Raw genomic sequence first — 16,633 nt, forward strand, 5'->3', positions numbered from 1 at the left:
TGCTCTGTCTAGAGGCATAAGCACTACTCAGCCAGCTAATTGTGGGTCCACATGTTTTAGTTTGTTAAGAGAAGCCAAGAATCTAGACAGTTATGTACAATTTCTCAATGTTCTTACTTTGGCAAACATTTCAAAGAATTTCAAAACAGTGCCGGCCAAACTAGAGATATCTGTGGGACAAGAAGAGCGTGTGATTCATTAGGGCAGCGATTTTCAATGCTGGCTGCAAATGAGAGTCACGTGGGGGGCTTTGAAAAATCCTGACGTCTAAGCCACAGATCAGGCCAATTAAATCAGAATATCTGGGGCTGTGCCCCAGGTATCAATATTTTTTTTCAAAGCTACCCAGTTGATTCAATGTGTGATTGAATATGAAAACCTCTGTGTTGGAGGCTCTGGTCTACTGTCTCATTTCTTTTGTAAATTTAGGATTGGGATTATTTGCAAGGATAAGTGAGACCTCAGATGATCTCTGTAGGATTCATTGCCTTAATTAGCATAGCCCTTAAAACTCTCAACTGTACAACCTCTGCCCCATTTTCCTTGTAACTTCTGCCATGTGGCAAAACTTCTGGTATCTTCAGCTAATTTCTTTTAATCATGATATTGCTATCATGTTAAAGGAAGAAGTCATTTTTTTATGTTTTAGGAATAAATGCTAGTTCATTCAATAAAATTAAATTTTATTCTCGGTATTATTTTTGTTTTATTTTTTCATTAGCTTTTTGGAGAATGAATAGTTTCAAATCATATGTGAGGATAGAACAAATAGCATTGTAACTATTTTGCATTTCCAATACCCCAAGTCCTGTCTACTAAGGATGGCTTCCTAAGAAGTGAAAAAAAAAATCCTTACAGATCTATAGGAGGAGGATGTGTATAGAAAGACAAAAGATAGAATTGGGGGCATTAAAATGCATTAACTGTAGTTCTCCATTTAATCCCCACCCTAGAAAGGTACGAACTCCTGTGTGCATATAATCTGACCTTTGATTTTGTTGATTTAGTTCTGATGTCTTCTCTTTTGACAGATTTTCAAAAATTTTTATAGGTAGTCTTATAGAAAGCCTGACCGTTATCCCAACATGGATTGTATATTCTTTATTTTTCTGGCTGCTCCTTTAATGTGGTCCATAGGTTTGAGTCACAGCGTTGTGGATAATTTACTAGGCTAGACACATCAAGCTTCGCCAGTCTCTTGATCTCTTGCTTTAAGTAGCTTTGTCTTATTTTTGAGCAGCAGTATTCAAGAGCTTGGTAACGTAGGAATTGCTGATAAACAGAAACATTTGAGGACTATTCCAACCTACAGAGGCACTTTACTTTGTGAAATCATGTTGTAACAAGGAAACCATAAGGCCTCTGGAAAACTAAATGACGAATTAAGAAATATAGAGAATAAAAACCAATTGCCTTAAGAGGGAAATATTCTTATACTCACTCATTGGGCGATACGAAAATGAGAAGTATAAATGTGGGAGCAACGGATTGATGGTTTCAACAATTTGAGAAATTTTGATGGAATCATGAACTGTTTCTTTCAGGAGAGATGGTCATTATATTGAAGCCCAGAAATCTGAACTAAATATTACTGGAGACTATATGAGTAATGACTTAATTAGGTTACATGGATATAGACAGTAAAAGTTTTAACCGATTCAGGGATTACATACATATACCACATCTACGGGAAGTAAAGTTGTAGAAAAAGTATAACAAATATTGTATTTTAACTTGTTTTAGAGAAATAATGATGCTCATTTGAAGCTTGAGTGAAAAGTTTTTAGATCTTTCAACTGATCCTGGCTTAATGTTGCAACTCTGCTTTAATTTACAGATCGATCTGTGGTAGCCAGGTCCTCTCGTGTCTAATTTAAAGTCTTATTATCTTGTCATTCACTTTCTAAATTAAATGAAAAGTTTTAAGGGGCGTGTGCGTGCATGTGTATGTGTGTGTGTGTATTATACTTTTCTCCCACTGGATTGTAAATTGCTTGAATGACCATGCCATTTACATTTATGTTCCTCTCTGTGCCCAGCACAATGCTTTCCACATAGCAAGCACTAATTAAATGTTTTAAAACATATTGAATTAATTTCCATATACAATATGGTGGTTCATCATGGCATTTATAATTTAGCTACCTAATTGCTGAGATGAAATAAAAGGAGTCTCTTTTAAATTATACATAACAAAACAGCGGCAGGATACAAGAAGAAGGAAAAGGAGAAACCATTCCGAGACTTACTCTGTAGTCACTTGAAGTCACATAAAATATAGGGAGGAAGGCCAACCAGATGATGCATGTGGTGTACATGGTAAAACCAATGAACTTGGCTTCGTTGAAATTCTCTGGGCACTTCCGCGTTTTGAAGGCATACACAGTGCATAAGATGACCAGGACCACATCGTAGGTAAGTGAGATCAACATGCTGGAATCTTTGACATTGCATTTTAAGATGACTGTTTCCCGCTTCTCTGGAAGGGTGTACCGCCTGGTGCCTGGAACCTCCAGGATGAGCCACACAGACACTACCACAATTTGCACCAGTATCAGACCCAGGCAGATGAAAACCTGAGAACTTGGGCTGATGAATTTTGGCCTCTGAGCGCCATTCTTTACCCCATCGAAGACACGGGCAATGCAGTTTGTCTTGGTCAGCAGGGCTGAGTAACAGACAGCGAAGGAGGTCCCCAGCCCTAGTCGGCGCAATGCACAGATGACTGGTGACGGCTTGGAAATGAAGAAGAATGTCATGCAATAGGACAGGCCAACCCCAAACAACAAGATGTAGCAGAGCTCCCGGCCTGATGCTTTGACTAACGGTGTGTTGTTGTGCTTGATAAAGACAGTCACAACCACGCATGTACACATAAAACCCAGGCAGGCAATGGTGACTGGACCAATGGCCCAGGCATCTTGCCACCTGATGTAGTCCTCAGGAAGGTCAAAGCAGCCAGATAGGTCTGCAGTGGGCCACTGCCCAAGGCCGCAATCCATACAGGTAAACTCGTCAGCCAGGTATTCGTAGGGCTCGCAGGGGATGCAGATCCAGCAGCAGACGTCCCCTGGTTGCATATTCTTCATTTCATTGGGTGCACAGGGGTCGCTGCACTGGGACGTGGGGATTGAGTTCCGGGACCAGTGGATAGAGTCGACATCTACTGATAAGGTTTCTGCCCAATGACCAACCTTCAAGTAGGAATACTTGCCGCCCATGTACTGGAAGTTGAACACGTTGTAACGTCCCATTCCGTCTCCAAAAGTGTCAAACTTGACAATGCTATCTGCACCTTTATTTGGGTTGAATGGAGCTGTGACATGTAAAGTAAAAGAAAAGAAAAAAAAGATCACTGTTTAGGTGTCTTAAGTGTGATCGGTCAATGACTTTATATCATACACTTAGCAAAACTGAAATAACAGGGAACAGGGATTCCAAGGCTGAGATAATTTATCAATTACCATTGAATTTACATATTAAAAACTACTGGAGTCTTCAAGCATTCATGAATTCATTCACTTAACATTCCTGAGTGCCTCCTGTGTGCCAAGTGCCAGTGATAATCATGAGTACAATACAGTGTCTGCCTTCAAAGGAGCTGATTATTTAACAGGGAAACCGGTGAACATGTAGTCATATTTTATGTGGTATATAAATATTCATTTCTTGAAAGATTCCACAATAGGAATTGGACAAAACTTCGAATCTCATCTCTATTACGTATTTATATATTGATGTATAGAAATTAAATATTTTCATGAAGATATAATTAAAAAGAGGAATTTTTCTCCTTCAAATCAAGAAAAAAATTTTCATTATAAATGGATGGTATGTTTCTTTTAAACAGTTTAGATAATTCAGAAGGAAAGAAAAAAAGAACACTCATCCATACTCCTTCAACTGTAGTATTTTCATGTTTTGGAGGCTGTTCATTCTGACGACATATTTGCATGTGTCTGTGTATAGCATACTCCTATCCACATATATACAACCTGAATATTCTGAAGGCACCTACAGTAGAAGCTAGGTAATTGCTTTACAGTTCCTAACTGTACGGGATCGGTAGCCCTCAACCCTGTCCCTTTCTTATAGCCAGTGCCTAAGAGCAGCGCCTCTCTAAGCATCTCTGGTTCCTCTCTCCTCTCTTCCAGCTGCTGCTCATCACGTCTCTCTTGCCAACATGAGCTGCCATTCTGTTCACCATTTTTATGCCACCTTCTCTGGTCTACTCTGTGCCTACTGTTTCACACTGCCGACCTTTACTCTTTCCTTAAATGTAGAAGAATGAAGCTGGTGTCTCTGATGCACAGACAGTCTTTATTAGTCAGGGTAGGCTTGCCTGTGTTGGTAAATAGACCCCAAATTGTTTAAGGGCTCAAACACAATGGAAGTTTATTTCTCCCTTGTGCAGTAGGCTAAAGTCTTGGTGGGCGGGTATCTCTCCTCCACACAGGGATTCAGGAACCCACGTTCCTTCCATCTTGAAGCTGTACCAATTCCTAGGGCCTCCTTCTCATTGGCATCCATGCGGTGGAAGGAGAAAAAGAGTATGAATTAGGTACACCTGCTTCCTCAAAGTATAAACCTGGAAGTGGCACGTGCTTTTATTCACATTTATTGACTAGAAATTAGTTACAGGGTCACACCCAACTTCGAGAGCAGCTGGGAAATGTGGCTTAGCTGATGTGCCCAACTACAGCTATGGATGAGGAAGGGGAATTTGCAGGACACTGCAGTCTCTTACTCTGCAGGTCTTTGCTGTCTTTACTACCGCCTCCCTGAGCTCCGTCCTGTCTTCTCTGGGGCTCATGTTGTTCCAGCCAGCGGGAAACAGCTTACTCTTCTTGGGTCTAGTTATGTTATGGAGGAAAGGGTCCCTCAATGAGTTGCTTGGGTCCTTGGTAAAAGAAAACCTCATATTTCACCTAATAGCTCTTGCCTACATAGGATGCTTAGATGCCCCTAGAGTGTCAGGCTTGGTGTTTCCAGTAACGTGTTGTACCATATATAAAGTCTGTTAGCAAATGTAATTCAATATGCCACATTTATTCCTCACTTATTATGATTTATTTTCCTTTAGTGATCTTGTTATCTCACATTTGACTTTCCTAAACTTCACCTAGCTTTCTGCCACATTCTTCAAACCCATCGCCTATGTCTGTGTGTGTCTGTACTGCAGTTGGGGATTGGCTTCAAGTTCATAGCGAGACACGCTGTAGTCGTAGATGAGTGCATGATTTTGGATTTAGATGGACCATGTGTGATTGTCATCTCTGCCTTTTAACAGTTGTATGTCCTTAGGAAAGTTAACCTTTCTAACTCTGTTTCCTAATCAACAAATTATAATAACAAATTATAAATAAATGTAAAAATGCTAAATAAATTGATCATTTTCTACTGGTTTATAACATTTGCCAGATACTAAATTGTGGGATAATTCATTTCTCTCTGTTATTTGTTGTTTCTCTTGATCTCTCTCCACAGCAGTATGATCTTTTTTGCAACTACTACAGCTTTAGACTATGTTTTAATATGGTAGAACAAATGAACATAGGAGTTGAAACATTATTGCTATATTTTCAGGAGTAGGAATCAATATCACAATTCTTAGATCACAGAAAACTAAATTTATTTTGTCTATGCTTAGAAAAATTTCATTAAAAATTTTAGAGACTCCTTTCACACGTTACAAATAAATAAAATGTTGAATATTTTAACATAGTTTACATCAAGTATAAGAACCTCAGATGTGTTATTAATTTTTTTTATTCTCAACTACACAGTCAATCTCCACCAGTGTTCAGGGGATGTTATTAGGTCATTCTGGAAAAGATTTGTAAAATAAATGTTTTATAGCTTTAAATATTTCACTATTTTCACAGCTATTCTTAAATATAAAGTTTCTTAAAAATAACATATTTGAAAGGTGACAAAACTGGTTGTTTTGCGTAACCTGAGCCAGAGAGGGTTATTGATAAGATTGTTGGCATGTGAGCTAATAATATAAACACTAAAGATGTAAAACATTCCTTTTATAAATCTTTTATGGAAATCATCTGATATCATTAACTGAATACTGGAACAGACTGGTGGCTTAGTTGAGAATAACAAAACTAATAACACATCTAGGGTCTTAACACTTGATATAAAATGTTTTAAAATAGTCAACATTTTACTTATTTGTAACATGTAAAAGGAATACCTGAATTTTTTTTTTTTTTTTTTTTTTTTTTTGCGGTACACGGGCCTCTCACTGTTGTGGCCTCTCCCATTGCGGAGCACAGGTACCGGACATGCAGGCTCAGGGGCCATGGCTCACGGGACCAGCCGCTCCGCGGCATGTGGGATCTTCCCGGACCGGGGCACGAACCCGTGTCCCCTGCATCGGCAGGCAGACTCTCAACCACTGCGCCACCAGGGAAGCCCAGAATACCTGAAATTTTTAATGCCTCTTTTCTAAGCATAGAATAAACAAACTTAGCTTGATGTAACATAAGAATTCTGATATTGATTCCTACTCATGAAAATCTGGTAATAATATTTCAATTCCCATTTTTTTCTTAATCGTTTGAATATACAGAGCATTGATAGGTTTTTTAAAGAGCCTAAATGAGGACTTTATCTCTGGCTTTTACAAAATATAGGCACTTTTTTTTAATTGGAGTACAATTGCTTTACAATGTTGTGTTAGTTTCTGCTGTACAAAGAAGTGAATCAGCTATATGTATACATATATCCCCTCCTCTTGGACCTCCCTCCCCCCACCTCCTTCCCACCCATCTACGTCATCACAGAGCACAGAGCTGAGCTCCCTGTGCTATATAGCAGGTTCCCGTTAACTATCTATTGTACACATGGCAGTGTATATATGTCAATCCTAATCTCCCAATTCATCCCACTCTCCCCTTCCCCTCCTGTGTCCACTCTTCCGTTCTCTACGTCTGCGTCTCTGTTCCTGCCCTGCAAATAGGTTCATCTGTGCCATTTTTCTAGATTCCACATATATGCGTCAATATACGTTTGTTTTTCTCTTTCTGACTTCACTCTGTATAACAGACTCTAGGTCCATCCACATCTCTACAAATGACCCAATACCCTGAGAAAACCATATTTCAAAAAGACACATGTACCCCAATGTTCATTGCAGCACTATTCACAGTAGCCAGGACGTGGAAGCAACCTAATGCCCATTGACAGATGAATGGATAAAGAAGATGTGGTACATATATACAATGAATATTACTCAGCCATAGAAAGGAATGAAATTGGGTCATTTATAGCCACTATTTTTCATTAGGCTATTTTATTTTTTAATTTTTTTGAATTTTATTTATTTTTCATACAGCAGGTTCTTACTAGTTATCCATTTTATACATATTAGTGTATACATGTCAATCCCAGTCGCCCAATTCATCACACCACCACCCCACATCCACCACCAATTTTACCCCTTGGTGTCTATACGTTTGTCCTCTACATCTGTGTCTCAATTTCTGCCCTGCAGACCGGGTCATCTGTACCATTTTTCTATGTTCCACATATATGCGTTAATATAGGATATTTGTTTTTCTCTTTCTGACTTACTTCACTCTGTATGACAGTCTCTAGATCCATCCACGTCTCTACAAATGACCCAGTTTCGTTCCTTTTTATGGCTAATATTCCATTGTATATATGTACCACATCTTCTTTATCTATTCATCTGTCGATGGGCATTTAGGTTGTTTCCATGACCTGGCTATTATTGTAAATAGTGCTGCAGTGAACATTGGGGTGCATGTATCTTTTTGAATTATGGTTTTCTCTGGGTATATGTCCAGTAGTGGGATTGCTAGATCATATGGTAATTCTATTTTTAGATTTTTAAGGAACCTCCATACTGTTCTCCATACTGGCTGTATCAATTTACATTCCCACCAACAGTGCAAGAGGGTTCCCTTTTCTCCACACCCTCATCAGCATTTGTTGTTTGTAGATTTTCTGATGATGCCCATTCTGACTGGTGTGAGGTGATACCTCACTGTAGTTTTGATCCGCATTTCTCTCATAATTAGTGATGTTGGGCAGCTTTTCATGTGCTTCTTGGCTATGTGTAGTTCTTCTTTGGAGAAATGTCTATCTAGGTCTTCTGCCCATTTTTGAATGGGGTTGTTTGTTTTTTTAATATTGAGCAGCATGAGCTGTTTATATATTTTGGAGATGATAATCCTTTGTCCGTTGATTCATTTGCAAATATTTTCTCCCATTCTGAGGGTTGTCTTTTCCTCTTGTTTATGGTGTCCTTTGCTGTACAAAAGCTTTTAACTTTCATTAGGTCCCATTTGTGTATTTTTGGTTTTATTTCCATTACTCTAGGAGGTGGATCAAAAAAGAATTTGCTGTGATTTATGTCAAAGAGTGTTCTTCCTATGTTTTCCTCTAAGAGTTTTATAGTGTCTGGTCTTACATTTAGGTCTCTAATCTATTTTGAGTTTATTTTTGTGTATGGTGTTAGGGAGTGGCCTAATTTCATTCTTTTACATGTAGCTGTCCAGTTTTCCCAGCACCACTTATTGAAGAGACTATCTTTTCTCCATTGTATATCCTTGCCTCCTTTGTCATAGATTAGTTGACCATAGGTGCATGGATTTATCTCTGGGCTTTCTATCCTGTTCCATTGGTCTATATTTCTGTTTTTGTGCCAGTACCATATTGTCTTGATTACTGTAACTTTGTGATATAGTCTGAAGTCAGGGAGTCTGATTCCTCCAGCTCCGTTTTTATTTCTCAAGATTGCTTTGGCTCTCTGGGATCTTTTTTGTCTCCATACAAATTTTAAGATTTTTTTGTTCTAGTTCTGCAAAAAATGCCATTGGTAATTTGATAGGGATTGCATTGAATCTGTAGATTGCTTTGGATAGTATAGACATTTTCACAATATTGATTCTTCCATCCAAGAACATGGTATATCTCTCCATCTGTTGGTATCATCTTTAATTTCTTTCATCAGTGTCTTATAGTTTTCTGCATACAGGTCTTTTGTCTCCCTAGGTAGGTTTATTCCTAGGTATTTTATTCTTTTTGTTGCAATGGTAAATGGGAGTGTTTCCTTAATTTCTCTTTCAGAGTTTTCATCATTAGTGTATAGGAATGCAAGAGATTTCTGTGCATTAATTTTGTATCCTGTACCTTTACCAAATTCATAGATTAGCTCTAGTAGTTTTCTGGTGGCATTTTTAGGATTCTCTCTATATAGTATCGTGTCATCTGCAGACAGTGACACTTTTACTTGTTCTTTTCCAATTTGTATTCCTTTTATTTCTTTTTCTCCTCTGATTGCCGTAGCTAGGACTTCCAAAACTATGTTGAATAATAGTGGCGAGAGTGGACATCCTTGTCTTGTTCCTGATCTTAGAGGAAATGCTTTCAGTTTTACACTATTGAGAATGATGTTTGCTGTGGGTTTGTCATATATGGCCTTTATTATGTTGAGGTAGTTTCACTCTGTGCCCACTTTCTGGAGAGTTTTTATCATAAGTGAGTGTTGAATTTTGTCAAAAGCTTTTTCTGCATCTATTGAGATGATCATATGGTTTTTCTTCTTCAATTTGTTAATATGGTGTATCACATTGATTGATTTGCGTGTATTGAAGAATCCTTGCATCCCTGGGATAAATCCCACTTGATCATGGTGTATGATCCTTATAATGTGTTGTTGGATCCTGTTTGCTAGTATTTTGTTGAGGATTTTGGCATCTGTTTTCATCAGTGATATTGGTCTGTAATTTTCTTTTATTGTAGTATCTTTGTCTGGTTTTGGTATCAGGGTGATGGTTGCCTCATAGAATGAGTTTGGGAGTGTTCCTTCCTCTGCAATTTTTTGGAAGAGTTTGGAAAGGATGGGTGTTAGCTGTTCTCTTAATGTTTGATAGAGTTCACCTGTGAAGCCATCTGGTCCTGGACTTTTGTTTGTTGGAAGATTTTTAATCACAGTTTCAATTTCATTACTTGTGATTGGTCTGTTCATATTTTCTATTTCTTCCTGGTTCAGTTTAAGAAGGTATACCTTTTTAAGAATTTGTCCATTTCTTACAGGTTGTCCATTTTATTGGCATAGAGTTGCTTGTAGTAGTCTCTTAGGATGCTTTGTATTTCTGCGGTGTCTGTTGTAACTTCTCCTTTTTCATTTCTAATTTTATTGATTTGAGTCCTCTTCCTCTTTTTCTTGATGAGTCTGGCTAATGGTTTATCAATTTTGTTTATCTTCTCAAAGAACCTGCTTTTAGTTTTATTGATCTTTGCTATTATTTTCTTTGTTTCTATTTCATTTATTTCTGCTCTGATCTTTATGATTTCTTTCCTTCTGCGAACTTTGGGTTTTGTTTGTCCTTCTTTCTCTCGTTCCTTTAGGTGTAAGGTTAGATTGTTAATTTGAGATTTTTCTTGTTTCTTGAGGTCAGCTTGTATTGCTATAAACCTCTCTCTTAGAACTGCTTTTGCTGCATCCCATAGGTTTTGGATCATCGTGTTTTCATTGTCATTTGTCTCTAGGTATTTTTTGATTTCCTCTTTGATTTCTTCAGTGATCTCTTGGTTATTTAGTAACGTATTGTTTAGCCTCCATGTGTTTGTGTTTTTTACGGTTTTTTCCCTGTAATTGATTTCTAATCTCGTAGCGTTGTGGTCAGAAAAGATGCATGAAATGATTTCATTTTTCTTAAATTTACTGAGGCTGGATTTGTGACCCAAGGTGTGATCTATCCTGGAGAATGTTCCGTGTGCACTTGAGAAGAAAGGGTAATCTGCAGTTTTTGGATGGAATGTTCTATAAATGTCAATTAAATCTATCTGGTTTATTGTGTCATTTATAGCTTGTGTTTCCTTATTAATTTTCTGTTTGGATGATCTGTCCATTGGTGTAAGTGAGGTGTTAAAGTCCCCCACTATTATTGTGCTACTGTCAGTTTCCTCTTTTATAGCTGTTAGCAGTTGCCTTATGTATTGAGGTGCTCCTTTGTTGGGTGCATATATATTTTTAATTGTTATATCTTCTTCTTGGATTGATCCCTTGATCATTATGTAGTGTCCTTCCTTGTCTCTTGTAGCATTCTTTATTTTAAAGTCTATTTGATCTATGAGTATTGCTACTCCAGCTTTCTTTTGATTTCCATTTGCATGGAATATCTTTTTCCATCCCCTCACTTTCAGTCTGTATGTGTCCCTGGGTCTGAAGTGGGTCTCTTGTAGACAGCATATATATGGGTCTTGTTTTTGTATCCATTCAGCGAACCTGTGTCTTTTTGTTGGAGCATTTAATCCATTCACGTTTAAGGTAATTATCAATATGTATGTTTCTGTTACCATTTTCTTAATTGTTTTGGGTTTGTTTTTGTAGGTCCTTTTCTCCTCTTGTGTTTCCCACTTAGAGAAGTTCCTTTAGCATTTGTTGTAGAGCTGGTTTGGTGGTGCTGCATTCTCTTAGCTTTTGCTTCTCTGTAAAGCTTTTGATTTCTCCATCGCATCTGAATGAGATCCTTGCTGGGTAGAGTAATCTTAGTTGTAGGTTCTTCCTTTTCATCACTTTCAACATGCCATGCCACTCCCTTCTGGCTTGTAGAGTTTCTGCTGAGAAATCAGCCATTACCCTTATGGGAGTTCCCTCGTATGTTATTTGTCAGTTTTCCTTTGCTGCTTTCAATAATTTTTCTTTGTCTTTAATTTTTGCCCATTTGATTACTATGTGTCTCAGCGTGTTTCTCCTTGGGTTTATCTTGTATGGGATTCTTTGCGCTTCCTGGACTTGGGTGGCTATTTCCTTTCCCATGTTAGGGAAGTTTTCGACTATAATCCCTTCAGATATTTTCTCGGGTCCTTTCTCTCTCCTCCTTCTGGGACCCCTATAATGTGAAGGTTGTTGTGTTTAATGTTGTCCCAGAGATCTCTTAAGGTGTCTTCATTTGTTTTCATTCTTTTTTCTTTATTCTGTTCCATGGCAGTGAATGCCACCATTCTGTCTTCCAGGTCACTTGTCCATTCTTCTGCCTCAGTTATTCTGCTATTGATTCCTTCTAGTGTAGTTTTCATTTCAGTTATTGTATTGTTCATCTGTTTGTTTGTTCTTTAATTCTTTTAGGTCTTTGTTAATCATTCCTTGCATCTTCTCAGTCTTTGCCTCCATTCTTTTTCCGAGTTCCTGGATCATCTTCACTATCATTATTTTTGAATTCTTTTTCTGGAAGGTTGCCTATCTCCACTTCATTTAGTTGTTTTTCTGGGGTTTTATCTTGTTCCTTCAACTGATACATAGCCCTCTGCCTTCTCATCTTGTCTGTCTTTCTGTGAATGTGGTTTTGTTCCACAGGCTGCAGGATTGTAGTTCTTCTTGCTTCTGCTGTCTGCCGTCTGGTGGATGAGGCTATCTAAGAGGCTTGTGCAAGTTTCCTGATGGGAGGGACTGGTGGTGGGTAGAGCTGGCTGTTGCTCTGTAGGCTATTTTAAATCGGTGGGTGCAGAATATAGGTAGACTTTCATCAGTTTTTTTTCCTTCCTACCTTTTTTTTTGTTGTTGTTAGTGGCAATTTTATTTTATTTTATTTTTTATTTTTAGGTTTTAATTTTTTGTTTTTATACAATTTTTGCATGTTACTTTACAGTTACAGTTATTACAAATATTGGCTATATTCCTTGTGTTGTACAACACATCCTTAAGTCTGTCTTATACCTAATAGTATGTACCTCCCACACCCCTCCCCTATTTTGCCCCTCCCCCCGCTGGTAACCACTAGTTTTTTCTTTCTGTGAGTCTGCTTCTTTTATATTATATTCACTAGTTTGCTGTATTTTTTTTAATATTTCACATATAAGTGATAACATATAGTATTTGTCTTTCTCTGTCTGACTTATTTCATTAGGTGTAATGCCCTCCAATTGCATCCATGTTGCTGCAAATGGCAAAATTTCATTTTTTTAATGTCTGAGTTGTATTCCATTGTGTGTGTGTGTGTATATATATATATATATATACACCACAGCTTCTTTATCCATTCCTCTGTTGATGGACACTTAGGTTGTTTATGTCTTGGCTATTGTAAATAATGCTGCTATGAACATTGGGGTTCAAATTAGTGTTTTAGGTTTTGTTGGATATATACCCAGGAATGGGATTGCTAGGTCAACTACTTTCTGACCTTTTTATTTTGAAAATTTTCAAAGCTACAGTAATGATGAAAGAAAAGTATGATGGACATGATTGCATCACCTAGAATTGCAATCACCTTGATTGCAATCACCTAGAATTAACAAATTGTGAACGTTTTGTTGCATTATACTATTCTTGCACACATGCACCAGGAACATGTAAATGAATGTTGGTAGTACTGTATATAAGTGAAAAAAAAAACTGGAATCAACACCAGTTTCCAACAGCAATCACAAATTATTTTGTGGATTATTAACAATATTATATTGTTGTGAAATTAAAGTGACAACAGGTAAATGTATTTTAAAAGCTATAGTGTGTGAAAAGACAATGTAACTCCACTTTCATAAAGTTCTAAGATAAAGAACACTAAGTTGTAAGATAAACACATCTAAACGTATCATTTGGGAATACATACAGAAGTGAAAAATGAATGGTAATGAATAAAGTAAATGAATGATAATGACAAAATTCAGGGTAGTGCCTATGGGATGGAGTGGTGGTATGCAAAGGATGGGATAGGGAAGAGCACAAAGTGGATGCCAATTTATTATAATCTGTTTCTTGTTTGGATGGGGTGTTTTTCATGGATGAGTATTTTATTGTTGTGCTTCATAAATTGCACTGAGTTAAGTATATTATTTGTATGGTTTAATATTTCATAATAAGAGTATATAAAAATTAAAATTTGAAGACATACTATTCCAAACACAAATAAAATATATTAATTAATCTTGTCATTCTAGGGGACTAATGCTGCAAGATTTATTTCTCCTGACTCTCCCATGTGGGGACTGGGAATGTAGTAATGATCAATTGCTTCTGTTGATACAATGAATTCCTAAGAGATTTGCTAAGATATATTGGAAAAACTAGTTTATATATACAAATTATAATCAGAAAGAAAACATTCCACTTAAATGGCATCAAAAATAATTTTAAAAAAACCTCAGGATAAATTTAACAAAATAAGTGAAAGACCTTTGTGAACACTAATTCTGGAATCAGTGAAAAGACATACCACGTTCTTGGATAGTATTTGATTCTCTCTTAGTTCATTTTAATAATAATAATGATGATAGTAATAATATATAAATAATAAATTTCAATAAAAATTCCAACTTTTTATAAAAACAAAAAAAGTCGACCTCAAAGTTCATATGGAAAAATAATTCATTAATAATAGCCAGGAAAAAGAAGAGCAGTGAGGGAGCATTAGCACTACCAGATATTAATACATATTATAATGCCTCGATCATTAAAACAGTGTCGTCCTGACTCATGAATGCATGGAAAAGAACCAGTGGAGTTGTATGAGATATCCATAAATAGACCCAGTTTACCTGAAGACAAGGAATACTATACAGCTCTGAAGAGAAATGAGGAAGTGTTCTATGTTGCACATATTTTGAAGCTATAAAAAAATCTAAAAGTCACATGATTATCTGTAAAACAAAGTATAATACAGTTAGTTTAACATTTAATATGCTATCTTTTATGTAAATGGAGAAAACAGAAGAATCTATTCTTTTTTTCTCTTCTATGCGTAAAGGAACTCTGGAAGGATGCCCAGGGATAGCAGTCATCAATGGCAAGAGATGCGAAGCTAGCAGATGCATGGCAAAGATGGGAGGGAAATTTTTACCAAATTCTTTTATATATTTTTTGTGTTTTGAAGCATATGATTTTATTACCTATTCAAAATATAATAATAAAAAAGGAAAACATACATTTACAGTCAAGGATCACCAATATTTGAGTAAACTTCTAACCTGAAAGAGAAAGACTGAAACCATCAGAAAAGGAAACTTGGATAGAATAGAGGCAGTGAAGGGAGCAAAAGACAAAAGCTTTAAAACAATAATGAGCTCAGAGAAATAAGAAAAGATGCTGCGTGTATGAGATAGGTACAGTCTATCCTTAAAAAGGAACATTCAGAGAACAAGAATGAACTTTTGGAAATGAAAGCAGAAATAGAAATTCAGTATAAGAATTGAAAGTTAAATTTGAGAAAACTCTTAAATTTTGACCAAAATGCTAAGAAGGAAAGTAGAAAATAAAACAAAAAATTGAGAACATTCTGTAGAATTTCAACAGTCAATCAACAGACCTTTGAGAAAGACAGAAAGAGAAAATGGAGGACATTATCAAAAGAGTCAAAGTAAATAATTGAATGAACTTGGCCTGGGAAAGGGTGACAAGAGACTATTGCTCTTTCTTATAAGCTTGTCAAAGTCACGTAAAAAAATTATGTACTTTTGATAAAAATAAATTATAAAGTTGAAAAAAGTACAAAGAATAATTGAGCTAGGTCAGCTTGCAAAGTAAATAAATTAGGAAAATGATACTGCTGCAAATATTATCACAAGTGCTTGACAAGTGGGTGGTGAACAAGCAAATAGTCCTTTGGTGGAGTTTTGTTTTTTAATATAAATTTTCCCCTTACTAAATTTGTCTCGTTAAATATCTAACAAAATGTGGTCTAGTGTCTAAATCGTTTAAATCAAGAAAGCATATTAAAGTATTTCAAATGAACACATTACAAATTTTGAACAAAAATCCATTGTCTGCAGAAGTGTCCTGATCTGTAGTTTGGAATAAAGGGCTGCTATGTCTATACTTAGAAGGAAAAAGAATGAAAGGAGAACCTAGAAGAAAAAGGTAAACCACGTTGGTCAAATATTTCACAATGGAGAATAGTCATTCTGTACCGGAATGTTGATCGAAACACGACCGGCCTGAGAGGCAGGTAGGAAAACCAAGCACTTTCTCAGGTGCTGCTGGGGTGACTTGAAGTGACAGAGCAGCGTGAAAGTGTTGATCCTGTCGCCTTCCTGATGCGCTTAGCATTGCCTCTGAGTCAGATGGCTTATCTGGGAAATAGTTCAAGTCCAGTGAACCGGAAGCATGGTTCTCTGGAGCTGAGCTGTACAGGAAGCTCTGGAGTTTCCTATTTCTCCAGTTGAATCTCCCCAAGGGAGCAAGCATCACTCAACATGGAAAAGTAAATCACTTCACCTTCGTTGTTGTTGTAACAGCACGAAAAAACCCAAACTAAAGGGGTGGGGGGAAGAACTGGAAAGATGGCGGAGGTTTTTTTTTTTTTTTTTCCACAAAGACTTAGAACCTTCTCCAAAATCTGCTTCACTGCCCCTAATGCCTCAAAATCAGGTCCTCATTTTACAGAAGGAACCTGATCTGGCCTTGAGTCAGGAGAATGACTTCTCGGTTTAGCTCATCAACCAATTAGTTCTGACCCCAGTTTCAAATGGATTTATTTGAGAAGTTTTGTACCAAGGTGACCAGCCCTCCTAGGGCTCATTTCATAGAGACAAGGCAAGTCTATGCCTTACAAATATCACAGGTCAATAGCAGGAGAAAATTAAATCAGTTATCTTTTCCTCTCAGACAGAAGTCCAATTAAGGTAGGACAATAATGTGGCTCTTAATAGG

General features: G+C 36.9%; 1 protein-coding gene across 2 annotated transcripts in view; it reads right to left on the minus strand.

The window, feature by feature from the left end:
- The window catches only part of GRM3 (glutamate metabotropic receptor 3), a 235,451-nt gene that overhangs the window by 22,735 nt on the left and 196,083 nt on the right, over window positions 1–16,633 (minus strand). For both annotated transcript variants that reach the window (XM_030857001.2, XM_060304730.1), the window contains exon 4: window positions 2,250–3,316. In XM_030857001.2, the coding sequence (XP_030712861.1) occupies window positions 2,250–3,316 (1,067 nt within the window). The remainder of the gene's footprint in view (window positions 1–2,249; window positions 3,317–16,633) is intronic.

The sequence above is a fragment of the Globicephala melas genome, chromosome 9 (assembly GCF_963455315.2).
Source record: "Globicephala melas chromosome 9, mGloMel1.2, whole genome shotgun sequence".
Lineage (NCBI taxonomy): Eukaryota > Metazoa > Chordata > Mammalia > Artiodactyla > Delphinidae > Globicephala > Globicephala melas.